The sequence below is a fragment of the Corvus cornix genome, chromosome 6, assembly GCF_000738735.6.
Source record: "Corvus cornix cornix isolate S_Up_H32 chromosome 6, ASM73873v5, whole genome shotgun sequence".
Classification (NCBI taxonomy): domain Eukaryota; kingdom Metazoa; phylum Chordata; class Aves; order Passeriformes; family Corvidae; genus Corvus; species Corvus cornix.
In genome coordinates, this window is record NC_046336.1 from 2,839,115 (window position 1) to 2,852,662 (window position 13,548).

General features: G+C 43.4%; 1 protein-coding gene across 1 annotated transcript in view; it reads left to right on the forward strand.

Moving 5' to 3' along the window:
* The window catches only part of ADAM12 (ADAM metallopeptidase domain 12), a 171,186-nt gene that overhangs the window by 86,266 nt on the left and 71,372 nt on the right, over positions 1-13,548 (forward strand). The window contains 1 exon segment of the mRNA XM_019291242.3: positions 10,426-10,504. Within this exon segment, the coding sequence (XP_019146787.3) occupies positions 10,426-10,504 (79 nt within the window).

Sequence of the window (13,548 nt, forward strand, 5' to 3'; positions counted from 1 at the left end):
TTCTTCCTCTGCTGCCTGAAAATAATGAGCATGGAGCCTGACCTGATAACAGGGGTGATGAGCAGTGTTATCTCCTTTAAAGGTCCCACTGATGCCACAGCTTGTGGAGTTGGACACTGACAGGTGCCAACCTCACACCGTGGTGTGGCACCCACAGGTTTCAGGCTTGTTTAAGAAAAGCACCAATGTGGTCGTGTTGCTTTTTGTGTTTTTGTGTGCTAAGGAAAATGTTTCTCCTGTTGAACAGTGCAGTAATAAACCTCAGCATGCCAGGGGTGATGAAAGAAGGGCTGAGGGAGGAATAACGTAGGGAAAAGGAGAGGCAATGGAGAGATGATGAGGAGAGGTTAAGGCAAAATGCAGGGAATGCAGGAACATAGTTAAGGGGTAGGAAAGAGGAATATTTCAACCTCATCCTTTCAGCTGGCTCTACCCTATAACCTTGCTTGTTGCTTGGTGCATTGTTTTGAATCCCCTCATCCCAATTTTAAACCATATCTTGATGCAGAATTAGTTGGAAATGAGTCATCATCTCCAGAAAGTATAGCCTAATGCTACTTGAAATATCCTTCCAGGCTTTCCCAGGCCACCAAAGTGCCATATTCCAGCATCTGATCAGAGTCTGGGATGTGTTCCCCTGTCCAGGGGCTGAGGGTGGGAGCAATCCCCTGTCTTTGAGGGTATGCTTGTTTAGGAAGTGGTTCAGGAACCATACAGCGACATCTTTGTGCAAGAAATGGTGCTGCTGGCAAAGCCAGAGAGCAGCTGTGGGGTTTTTGGATGGGAATGGTGTTAAAAGGAGTTAACAGGAGTCCGGGAGCCCACACAGCTCTGCTCGCTCAGGTAACAACAACCCTCACACGCTTGAAAGCCTCGTGAGCATTCCCAGGCAACCTCCAAACCAAACCCCCCAGGTTGCTGACACAGTGGGAATCTTCCTGGCTGCTTTTCTGTCCCACTAAACTTGTGCTGGGCACTGAAATCAAAGCCTCCTCCACGGGAGCAGCCTCCAGAGCACAGCACACTGCGATTGTGCTGTGAGCCTGAGCACAGAGCTGCAGGCTGGTTGTGCTACCAAATTAATTGATCTTCATGGAAGTCACTGCTTTAATTGGGAAGGAACAGTGGCAGGAGACACTGAGAACACCCTTGTGAGCTCGTGTTTAATCTCAGTTTCCACCCTGCATTGATCCCTGGCTCAAAGGATTTGGAGGCAGAGAAAGAGCAGTATTTTGGGGAGATGTAGAATGTTTCTCTTGTTCATGAGTTATACCCTTAGTATTGGTCACTGTTGGAGACTGAATATAGGACTAGGTGGACCTTTGGTCTGACAACCTGCAGCTTATTTTAGGGCTTTTGCATCTACCGAGTTTTAAAGCAGATTTATAGGCTCGGAATTTAAACACAGATTTAAATGCAAAGACCTCCTTATGATCTCTGCCCTCTTCACACAGCATTTTAAAAGGGTAGTGGGAGGGACAGTGAGGCACAGGGCAGAATGAAGGTATATCTCTAAAAGTCCATGATTCTGCAAGTGAAATATGAGCACAGCCTGCTTTAGAGCAAATGGTTCATGCTTGTGGCAAGGAGGAAACTGTGGGTTTAGTAAAAACAAAAATACAATTTCATGTTTCAACAAATTGGCAGAAATGGCAATAAAACTTCCTGAAAATTAAAAATGCAAATGCAAGCCTACAGGCACACACTCCAAAGCAAGAATAAGGTAGAGAGAGGATGTAATTGTTGGTTGGAATCTAAGGATAAACTTAGGCTCAGTGACTTTTCATTACTGTAAGAGCTTGGCTTCCTAAAAGTGTTGCAGATGCTTGCAATAACCTTTTGTAATCCCACAGCACTATTTGCATTTCGTTAGTTCTATTTTAATAAGTTCTGATTTTTCATTGGAGTTACTTAAATTTCTGTGTTTATAAATTTTCCTTGTTAAGAGTCGTTTTCTTGGATCTTTTAAACAGAATTCCGTAGTAGTCTGCAAATGTTCAGATGCAAGTACAGTCAGACAGTTTGCCCAGTGACATCTGTTCAGCAGCATAATTTTACTCAGCTATGAGTGACATATTTAATTAACTGAGACATTTCAAATAGAATTTGACAGCTTTCCAGCCCAGTATCTCCAAACTTACTACTGAGTGAAAATATGCCATCCTAGGAGCGTTACAGGGCCTAGGAAGAATTAGTTTTATGAAGGGCAGTGCTGGGATGTTGGAAAATAATGCATTAAAATATCATGTCTGCCACTTGTGATATATGTGCCTCTTAGCTTCTGAAACATCTCAGTGATTCTGGGGAGTCTCGAGCCTTGATTTTGTTCAGGGTTTCCTGCATCTGCAATTCCAATGCTGTGTTGGGCAGGCAAGATCAGAGTGTTATAAAAAGCTCTTCGATTATCTCGTACAAGTTTTAGTGGAAGGATAATAATGGGAAGTGTGCTTTTCATCAGAAACCACAGCACTGCCGTCTGAGGAACAGATCTGTGGAAGGGCAGCCCCGAGTTCCAGAGCCGTGTCAGTCTTTAGTCCAGCCCAAGCCAATTCAGAATTCTCTCTTGCACAGATGGGTCTGGGCTCAGCCTGCAGGGCAGCAGAGCGCATTCCTTCTGATGTCTGCCACAGATGCTTCAGAGGTGCAGTAGTTTCAGTGGTTATTTCCAGCAGAATGCTTTCACTCTTGGCACGTTGCTTCGGGGTTTCACTGAAGCCACTTCCATTACCCGAAGTTGAAACCACTTAATGGAGCTCGAGCAGTAAAGTCTCTCCAAAGCAGGCAGCAGTAAAATCTCTCCAAAGCAGGCAGCCCACAGGGTTTGTCTAAATGAACAGGATTGTATTTTCCCATCAAAAACCCATTAGCCAATAAGCACCAGCACCTCTCTGTTGCTGACAACAATTTGGGGCTGGTGTTACTCAGGAGCCTTTCCTGTTCTGTTTGCTTTCCATGGCACCCAGCCCAGCTGAACCAGTAACAGGATTTCTGTTAATCCACCACACAGGGAAGCTGAGGGAGCTGATATAAAATATTCCTCACAAGGACAACTCCAAGAGAGGTGCTGTAAAGTCTGCTGTATCAGAATTGGACAGTGGAAAACAAAGTCAGAAAGTCTTGGAGGTTAACATGGGAATTCTGGGAATCCAGTTGTGAGTTTGGCTTTGGGTTGTGTGAGATTGAGCAGTTCCAGTCAAAGCCCATGGAAGTGCTGCCATTCCCTCTCCTGCTGGAGAAGTTTTGCTGTCCCTGAGCTCTCTTGTAAAGACAGAGTGAACCTTGCTGGTTTTCCTGTAATTCCCCCACACATGCCCTGTGTGTTACTTCCTCCCTCAATGACCATCTCAGGTAGAGGGTCAGCTAAACCCATCCCATTAGCACTACCCTGGGGATCTTGGCCAAGTTTAAGCCATTTTAGGCAAAGAACTTGTTTTTACCCATCTACTTTGTTGGAAAACACGTTATTTATCTTCTTTATGCTTTCTCCACCACAATGGTTAGCAGCAGTCTCTTCGTTAATGTTTTGGTATTAGAGTGATAAATAAATGCTACAGTTCTGGCAAGCAAATGGTGTCATAAATGTGACAATGAGTGATGGAAGCAGGGTGTGCATCAAGGGCCCAGAACAGCATGGGAGGCTGCCAGCGTGCTGGATTCCATTTCAATCTTTGCCTGTTGAAATTTGGGGAGGTGAAGCTTATGGATTAATTTCCCAGCAGTCAGGAAAGAAGAAAGCTCTCAATCACTGGGTGATTGCCAGCCAGAGAGCTGGGTTTCTCCTCAGCTGTTCAGATTTGTTTGCTTAGACTGATCTTTGGTTTTCTGCATGCTGCCACCACATGTAGTGACGAGTTATGAACACAGGATGCTTGGAGGCTTTAAAAGGTGGATGTGTCCCTCTTCTCTTCCTGCTCCCAGCACACCAGAGAGCAGCTAAGGATGGGAGTGCCTGTTCCCACACCAGGGAACACTCAGAGCATGGCTCTCACCTGTAGCACGTGTTTGTCAGAATTGGCTCTCAGTGTGCCAGGCACTATTCCACTCATGCAAGGGGATATATTTTAACATGGACTCCAGGAGACCCAGGATTGTATGAATTTCTGCATCACAAGGTCTGGGTGCAAGCACAGAGACATATTTTTCAAATGTAGTGTATGATCTACTCAAATTGTTTATCTCCAGACCATGTGAAATAGGCTGCAGGCTACTACCATAGAGTTACTGTTGAAACTTGGGATGCTTGGTTGATTTCCCAGCTATTATAGTTTTATTTTACTCCCCTGTTTTCCTCTGAATTGTTGTGCTAATTAAGCTTGTGAATTTCAATCTCTCAGGTTCTTCAATTATGACATTGCAGCCCCTCTGTGGCAGCACACTGGAGTGTAGCAGATAGGATATTATGAAGTGGAGACATTCAGTGGGAAAATGTCCAAAAGCATTTCAAATCACTTAAGATAATTAAACAAGGGGAAAGAATATGGCGTGTTTCAAGAATATGAGGTGGTTTTGTGAATAGAATGATGTTAGGCACCTGTGCATGGGAAACTCATTACCCATGCTGAACTCATTTTTTACATTGTAATGAGAAAGAAGAATTGAAAAACACCTCTGTGAACATCACCTTTGTGAGTGCTTGCACTGAGACCACCACAGCAGAGGCAGCAGGTTTAACAGACTTGTTTATTCCTCTGGATGTACCTGGGAAAAAAATACAGCAATTGAAGAAATACCAACTAATTTCAGTGTAAAGGTCAAAATGGCCTGAATTGAGATGCTTAAGAATTAATGGAGTAGGCTGGTGTCAGTAGGCAGAATAAATGACATTTTTTATACCTGCCTGTTCACCATCCTGTTTCAGTCTCTTCACCTCCCCCAGATGCAGGAAAGGTTTCAAATGCATTGCTGGAGGGGTTTTAATATGAGTTTGTGTAACAGAGTGAGAGTGCTTGGATGGGGGAGAAAACAGGCACTTGATCACTGGGAAGGACAGAAAAGAGTAAGAAGTCTGAGTGAAGGTCAGGTGTGCGTGTGAGCTGCAGGCAGCACTCCTGAGGGGAAGGGGGGAGCACAGCCACCTCTGCCTTGCCATGGTCAGTGTCCCACAGGGCAGCACAGCAGCTGACTGCCAGCCTTTAAAAAGTCATAAGAATATTTAATGTTCTTCCTAAAACACCAGTTCTTAAAGTAGAGTGACTACACAGAGCTGTGAATCAAAGCCAAGGGGAAGCAGAAAATCAGCCTTCAGAGCACACAAAGTGTTCTGTTCCTCTCCGAAGCTCAGTAGGGCTCAGTAGCACCTTCTCTCCACCACTGAGAAACCAGGTAACCAAAGGGGGGCATCCTTGTGATGCTGAACCCCAGGGTCTGCTCCTGCTGGGAAGGTGCTGAGATTTTTCCTGAGTAGCACTGACGTGAGAAGTGCACAGTTCTTGTCCTTTTTTACAGCCTGAGTCTGCACTTGGTGCCTGGATGGCTGAAGGACAAATTTGATCATAATCTGTGTGAATGACAGATGTAGCAAGAAGGAAAGTCATTGCCTCAGCTGGTGGAAGAAGTGGACTAGGAAAAACTAGAAAAGGCTGGATTTTGGGAAATGCATCATGACAGTAACATCTGTTGGAATGCAAAGACATCTCCCTTGGAAAGTGGTGGGATCAGCATTGCTCCTGACATTTGCAGCTTGATGAGGCAGAACCTGGTTTGATCTATAGCACATTTGGCTTCCAGGAGGCCCCCTGTATGATCCACTAGATTTTTTTTCCATCTCTGACTCCTGTGACTGTCTGTCTGACTCTCCCTGGGTGATGAAATATCATTATAACCTTTTGAAGTAATATATCGGCGCCTGGAGAGCAGAGACTGATTTTCTCATTTGCAAGTGAGAGGCAGTGTGTTAAATTACCACTCCTGTCATTAAATGGATTCAGGAAAAAAAATCTGATGTGCTTGAACCAGGACATTTCTTCCCTCCCCAAACAAACCACCTCAGATTTCACCTTGTGGAGGGCCAGGAAGGTGAGGATTAGAAGTTTAAATAATATTCATCATATCCCCTGAGGCTTGGGTTACTTGCTTGACACCTGAAAATGTTTCAGCAAATCTGACAAGGAGGTTTTCTACTGACTTACAGAGGATGAGAGCTCCTGTGCTGTGTCTGTCGTAGATCAGGAGGCATAAAATTTATCCTTCTGGGCCATGGAAGCTTCTACTTGTTCATTTGGCTCTGAGAAATTTGATCCTGAGCAAGCTGGGATAGTGGAAGGTGTCCCTGCCTGTGGCAGGGGGTGGAACTGGATGACCTTTGAAGTCCCTTCCATCCCAAACCATCCTGTGATCCTGTGAAATGTGAAAAAATGACTGTGCTGATAAACCCAGTGACTAAGCACACGAGTAATTGTGCTCAAGAATTGCACTTTTGCATCTTTGGAGCATCAGTGATAAAGTTGTAGTGTTGTTTCAGCTGATTTTTTAAAATCACATCAAGCAGCTGATGCAGTTCTCCACAGCATTTGTTTCTGTCTCTTCATGCAGGGCAAAGTATTGATAATCATCTGGTACTGCTGAGCATTGTAGCTGGCAACATTTGAAACTCCAGACATGGTGATGAATTGCTCTATGTTATATTAATGTTATTTTGATCCCTGCTCTTTCAGAATTACATTGATCCAATTAGGCTAAGTAGCTTGCCATCTAAATTAATTTACTTTCCTCTATTAATCTCCTTTATTCCGGGTCAAAACCAGAAATGTAAATCAATCCATTGTATTGCATATCTTTGGGGGGTGGGAGGGTAATTAAATTACCTAATAGATACATATGCTGGATTGATTGTTTGCTGTGTTAAACATTATTGCCATAATTGGAAAGTGAAGTGCTGCACCCTCAGTAGTGGAATTTGAGTGCTTCTTACACTTAATTTTCATAACCTGTCAAGAAATGCCTTGCTGTCCCTGGGTACCAGCCCTGCATACACAGCTACACAGCTTTTAGGACACTGGACATTTTGCAAGTGGGGATAACAGCTCCTTCCTCTGCCAGGAGCTGTTGGACTCCCTGGCAACATCTCACAGAGGTCCTCACCCTGAACAGCGTGGAGGAAACCTTTCCCTGGCTCATTCTCAGGCTGGCACCAGCACCGGGGTGGCAGCAGAGCAGATGTCTCAGCAATGATGTCTGAGTTACCAAACTGAAGGAGGGTTAGTGCAGACTCCAGGAAAACTCTCTTGTTTTTGCAGTGGCACATGAAATTTCTATGGTTTGGTATCGTGGAGTCACAGAGTGGTTTGGGTTGGAGGAACCTTGAAGCCCATCCAGTGCCACCCTGCCATGGGCAGGGACACCTTCCACTGTGCCAGGCTGCTCCAAGCCCCAGTGTCCAGCCCGGCCTTGGGCACTGCCAGGGATAGCCACAGCTCTGTGTTCCACATTGGAGCATTCTTTTTCTTTCCTTAGGTTAGCCCAACAGTGGGATTCCATCATCTTGGTGCTCTTACCAGTCTTTTACAGCTCACACTGGGAATTCTTGCTTTCAGCCAGTATTTTCAGGGTCTGCATCAAACTTTCATCCTGACAGAGACATTGCTGACACGAGGAACTTGTTTACCTGCTGTGTTTCCTCACTTTAGTGAGTACAATTTTCCATGGAAGACTCAAACAAAAATGAAGCTCTGATGTGAGGGAATGAGATCCAATCCGGTGGCTGGAAACTCAATGCTGGCACACTTAAAACAGATACAAAGTGCAGTGGTTTTAGGTAGGGCTTAGTTTAAATCCTGCCAGGTTTGTGATAGCTCCATCATCACGGGAGATCTAGGCAAGGGCTCTTTACAGTAAGAAAATGGATCTGGTTCCTTCCCTGTCGTTGTAGCAGAAGATAAATTTGGGTCAAATGACCCCTGTAATGGGGCAGGGCAAGTTGGTGATCACAAATCCCTTCTGGTATTCAAACCTACGGATCTATGAAATATTTTTAAATCTGTGCCTGAGGGCAGAATCAACAGCAGCAGAAAGGTCACCTTTATCATCATTGCTGTCAAACACCGTGGAAACAGCAGAGCACAAAGCAAGCGTGTTGCTCAATCACTTTGCCCTTCTGCTACATCTGTTACCTTTGCCTGTACTTTGTCCCATTAAATGAAACTCACTCCCCTGTCCTGGATGAACTCCCACTTCCAAAAAGTGCACAGCAAAACTCTGTTGGCTTCAGCGATGGGATCTTGCCTTTAGAAAGGCAATTAATGCCTGCTAAGTGCAGAACTTAGCAGTGTTAGATAAATAAAGATAATTATGGAAGCAACTGCTCTTTGTGATAATGAGACAGTAGGAAACAGAGAGGGACTTTTTACAAGAGCGTGCGGTGACAGGACAAGGGGAGTGGCTTCACATTGACACAGGGCAGGGCTGGATGGGATTTTGGGAAGGAATTGTTCCCTGGCAGGGTGGGCAGGCCCTGGCACAGGGTGCCCAGAGCAGCTGGGGCTGCCCCTGGATCCCTGGCAGTGCCCAAGACCAGGCTGGATGGAGCTCAGAGCAATCTGGCACAGTGGAAGGTATCCCTGCCCATGGCAGGGCTGGCACTGGAAGATCTCAAAGGTCTCTTCCAACCCAAAGCATTCCATGATTGTTGGATACAGCCCACTGGATACAGTTCCTGGCGGGGTTTGAGGAGGCTGCAGGCACAAGAGGTGAGATCACCACTGTAGTTAAATGTCCTGTGAGGCACCACGGGTGTCCCTGGAGGTTGGTGTCATTTATTATTGTGTATCTAAACCAACACGAGATGTTTGGTTGGGCACCTGAATCCTGCTGTGGGTGTGGTGGCTGCCTGAGATCCAGTTCCTATGGACCCACCAAATGCTGCAGTGTTTTAACATTCCATATCTATTAATATGCTAATATTTCCCACAAGCTGAAAAATTTAAAAGTTAAATGTGAGCATCCCTGCTTGAATACTCACCATAATGCGTCAGGTCTTCATTTTTTTCCTTGCCACTTCCTTATTTTCTTTTTTTCATTTTCTTTTTAGTTTTAGGTCTTGTTTCATTCTTTTTTCTTTTCCCTTCCTCAAGACAGAGGCTTTTAAAGCTGGGTTTTCTCCTTAATAAGTGTTCGTAGAGTTCCTAGCACAACCGGATCCTGATGGAGCCACTGGATATTAATGTGCTGCAAATTAATCAGTAATGAAAATTAAATGTGTGTTTATGCTCTAGTTGCAATGTTTATACAAATACAAGAAATGTGTGCCACGACTGTGGAATAGTTCCCACCAGAATATTTGCACGGGTGCAGCATTAACCAGCTTTAAATAAAAGAAAGGGCCTGGTTTATTTGAATGAACGACCCAAGGGACAAACACAATTTGAAGTGGAACAGGATGAACGCTGTGAAATGCAGAGGCAGGGATTTTCAATACTCTACAGTCTCCGGGTTTCTGAAGGTGATGGTGGCATTTATCTCTTGCCTCCTTCTATATTGTGCTTTTGCATTTCACCAGAAATTCTGTCAAAACTCAAGGATGTTTGTGATGAGGGACACAGCTCAAGACCTATGTTAGGAGTAAATGTGAATGAGAATTCCTCCTTCTGGCTTTGTTAGAAATGCTCTTTAGATAAGGAATTGAACACAGATCAATAGCAAGATTTCTTTTTTTTAAAAAAGAGGCAGGTGCAGCTTTCCCTCTTCCACAAGTTCCCTACAAAAAGAGTTTTCGTAGTTGTCATACACATGCCTCTCCCTGGAGATTCCTGGAAAATGACAATTGCAAGTCCAAATTTTTTATCCCATTGCCAAAGGCTGGAGGGGAAGTGTGGAGAGAATAGGAACAAACTGCCTCATCCCAGACTTTATCTTGCACAGTCTCCTGGTGCATCATTCTGTTACATTTCCATTTGTGAATATCCTTTCAGATGACCAGAATAAATCCAGTGCTGTAACTTCTGTGATGTTCGTGCAGTGTTTTTCCTGGAGTGCCAATGGAAGGAGTTTGTTTCACTCACCAAGTGCTAAAATTAGTCTTTGGGTGGTCACTTGCTGATGAATACAACAGATTGGATGGGAAAATAAGGAACACAGGGAAAACATTTTCCTTTTCAACAAACCACCATTACTTAACAATACTCCAAACCCCAGTTTTCCCATTTAACCTAAAATGTGTTGAAAATTACATGGAAGATTCAACACTGAAATGTGCTGGCACAGAGTCCTCATTTGGAAGAGAAAAGAGTCTGGAAACTTGTAGTCTATTCACAATTACCACAGGAAGTGTTCGCGTCCTGCAGCTTCAATATTTGGAGTTCTATTTTCCTTTATTCCCTGTAGTTATCGAATCCTTAATGCCTGGCTTTGATCCTTATCTCAAACAGAACTGCTAAAGGATAAATTCAAGGTGAGGTGGCCTCAATATTCCGTGTGCTCTGTTTTTTCCAGGGGCCTGTTAGCCAGAGGCTTCACAGAGACCCATTATCTGCAGGACGGCACTGACGTGGTTCTCACACACAATCACACGGTAAGGTTGGGCTTTCGTGGGTAGATGATGCTTCATCCCTAAAGTCCAAAATGTTCTCTGCCAGGATCTGAGCCCTGGGATGAAACAGCTCAACGTGTGATCTTTTTTTGCTGTTGCCTTCAGTGTCTGTGTGACTGCTCTGATCCTACACGTGAATTTCTAGGGGGAGACTTTAAAGGCGAGCTCTGGAGTTTCAACCAGATGACTTTTAAAATTTGTGAGATTTTTTTTCTGCTTCTTGGAAATAAGCCCACTAAAATTTGTTAATTATGGCAGCCATGGCTGATCAGTTATGGAGAAAAGCCCTGGTTCTGTTTGGAAAAAAACCCCTAAACATCTGATTTCCAGAATGCAAAAGTTCATGTCAGATGTTTGAAGGCTTGGGTGTCTTTCCTCACTGGGGAAGTCATGGCTGGAGTTTGGGAGAGGGTGTTGGTTTGGTTTACTTTTAAATCCAGGCCATAAATGTGTTATGGATGTACTTCATGCTTGTATTTGTGTGTGTGTGTGTATGAGTATTTATGTATGTGTATAAATATGCATATATCAATATTTATAAAATATATATATATCTTTTTAAAAATACAGCTTGTCAAAATAAGTAGTTAAAACCTGCTTTTTACCTATAAAACCTCTTAAGGCAGGAACATTTTTTGTCCTCTGACAGCATGAATGCCTTAATTAGAAATAATGCAGCAAGCCATTTTAATTACAAAGCTTATCTTTTATCTGCCTAAGTCCCATAAAGTATTTGTTATGTTATGGTATTTACTTACTGACACTGTCAGCAGAGGCATCGTGTTTTGTGTTTCCATCCATAATGGGCTTTGCTGGGATCAGGGGAAGGAATTGTTTCCCTGCGTAACATCTTCTGAAAAAGCATCTTCATTATAGCTCCAGACACCCCAAGTGAAGCAATCATTTTGGAAGCTTTCAGCGCTTTCATTTTGCTGGGTCCTCATATCTCCTTCAAAATCAGCTCGGGAGAAAATAGTCATTTGTTTTAGAAGCAGGAAGGCTGCAGAGACTCCTGAAGGAAGTAAAAGGAAATAAATGAAGCACATGAGTCTTTTAGAGATTTACCTGAGCTAACAGGACTATGTGTACAGCTAATGACAGGTTTTCCTTGCTAAAAAACAATGTCTGTTTGCATAATGGCAAAGTAAGTTGTGATTAATAATGACAGTGCATTCTGCTGCCTAAAAGAGAGAGAACAGTGAATTCATTTTTCATTAAATGCTGCAATATGGTTGAGAAAAGATAAGTCTCCGATTTTATTTTTATATCTCTTCTTCACTGAGGGCATCAATACAGTCTGGAGTTGAAACCAAATCTGATTTTCCACTGAAAAGTTGCTTAGTCAAATTCTGCTTGGAGGTCAAAGCAAGGCAGGTTTGTGGAGCTGTCATTTGGGCAGTTCTCTAGCACACGAGTCAGTGCCTGGGTTATTTTTCAATTTATAGCACCTGAAAAATTGTCAAAAGCTGCTATTTATTAAATGATCTCAAGTAAGAGTAGAGTACTGTTTTAAGTATGATGGATCAGCCTTGGTAATTATTTGCTTTTAAGGGGTCATCCATTTTATATACTAGTTTGCAGGAATAAAAAGATTTGATAGCAGAGAAAAAATCCTGTAATTCAGTGGAGTTACTGAGCTAGAAATCAATTTTCTACCAGTCCCCTTGCAGGCCATGCTCTGATAAGTTTACATTTTCGATACTGAACTTTGGCATCACGTAGCTGGATCTCAGAGAAATTGTGAAATGGGCCACAACCAGGAGCTCAGAGTTAATAAAATGACAAGTTGTATGTGAAGAGGGAAAGAAATCAGGCCCTTTGCCATAATTCACTCTTAGATAAAGACAGCTGGACCACAGCAGCAGCTGCGTGGGGTGAGATATTGGCTCCCCTCCCCCCTTCACTGGGCCTGTACTCAGCTCTGGTGATGCTCAAACCCAAAGATTTCTTTCTCAGGAGCTGGGAACGTCACCTCTGCCTCATGCTTGCTTTAAGAAATGAGAATAAACCTAATTTATTTTTGATTTTAGCATATAAGGGTCTCAGTGCTTGAGGGGGGGGGCATTGATTTTTCTTGTATCAACTGGATGCATGTAACTGCTAACACTAAAATAAAGTGAAGTAGTGCACCCACACCGAAAGCTTTGACATCCACAGCAATTGTGACTGAAGTGATCACCCCCAAAAAAATTCAATCTATGACTCCCTCCCTTCTCTTGTGGCTTTGTCTTTGCTAATGTGTTTATGAGGATTGATGATAAAAATACCCGAGAGTAAAACACTCTCACCCTGTTTCTGTCGATTCTTCCACTGAGAAAAGCCACTGAGATTTGTGTTTAGAAAGTCAGAGCTGGCTGTTCTGTGTTCACTTGCTCGTGCTGGAAATCAAACAAACATTTCTCCTGGCATAAACTCATTTGCAGAAGATTCCTGTCTGAATCGTTCCATCCTGCCCAGCATTTCCATGACTATTGTTTTCTTCACCAAAATCGAGGTGGTCTTTTGAAGTCTACTCTGTGAGGCTTTGTGAGTGGAAACCATGCCCCAGACTGGAAAGGTTAATTAATGCAATCATGAACGAAGCATTAAAAGGCACAGGGAGATGACTGTCAGGTTACAGCACCACTGATAACTTCCCTTAATCAGACAGGAACCTTTCACAGCAGAGTTTTCAGTTTCCAGGTTGGCATTCAAAGGAGCACGAGAAAAGAAATGCTGGGCGTGACACAATCCTTGCTTTCCAGCCAGTCACATAATTGGGAATGCAATATAACCTTTAGTCAACAATAAAATTAGCCTTGATTCCAGACAGATATGTGGATGTGCTTAGAAACCCTCTGTTGTGGGTGCCTTTTGCAAGCACTGGATTATTAAAGAAATATAATAACCTAGCCACAAAATGAAATTGGACTGTTGTCTCTCAAAATAGAAGACCCCCTTTATTCTTGGTTGTTTTTAATAACATGCAGCTACTTGGTTGGGTATTTCAATAAAAGGTTTCCTTTGCAACCTGTTTTCCTTCTCCT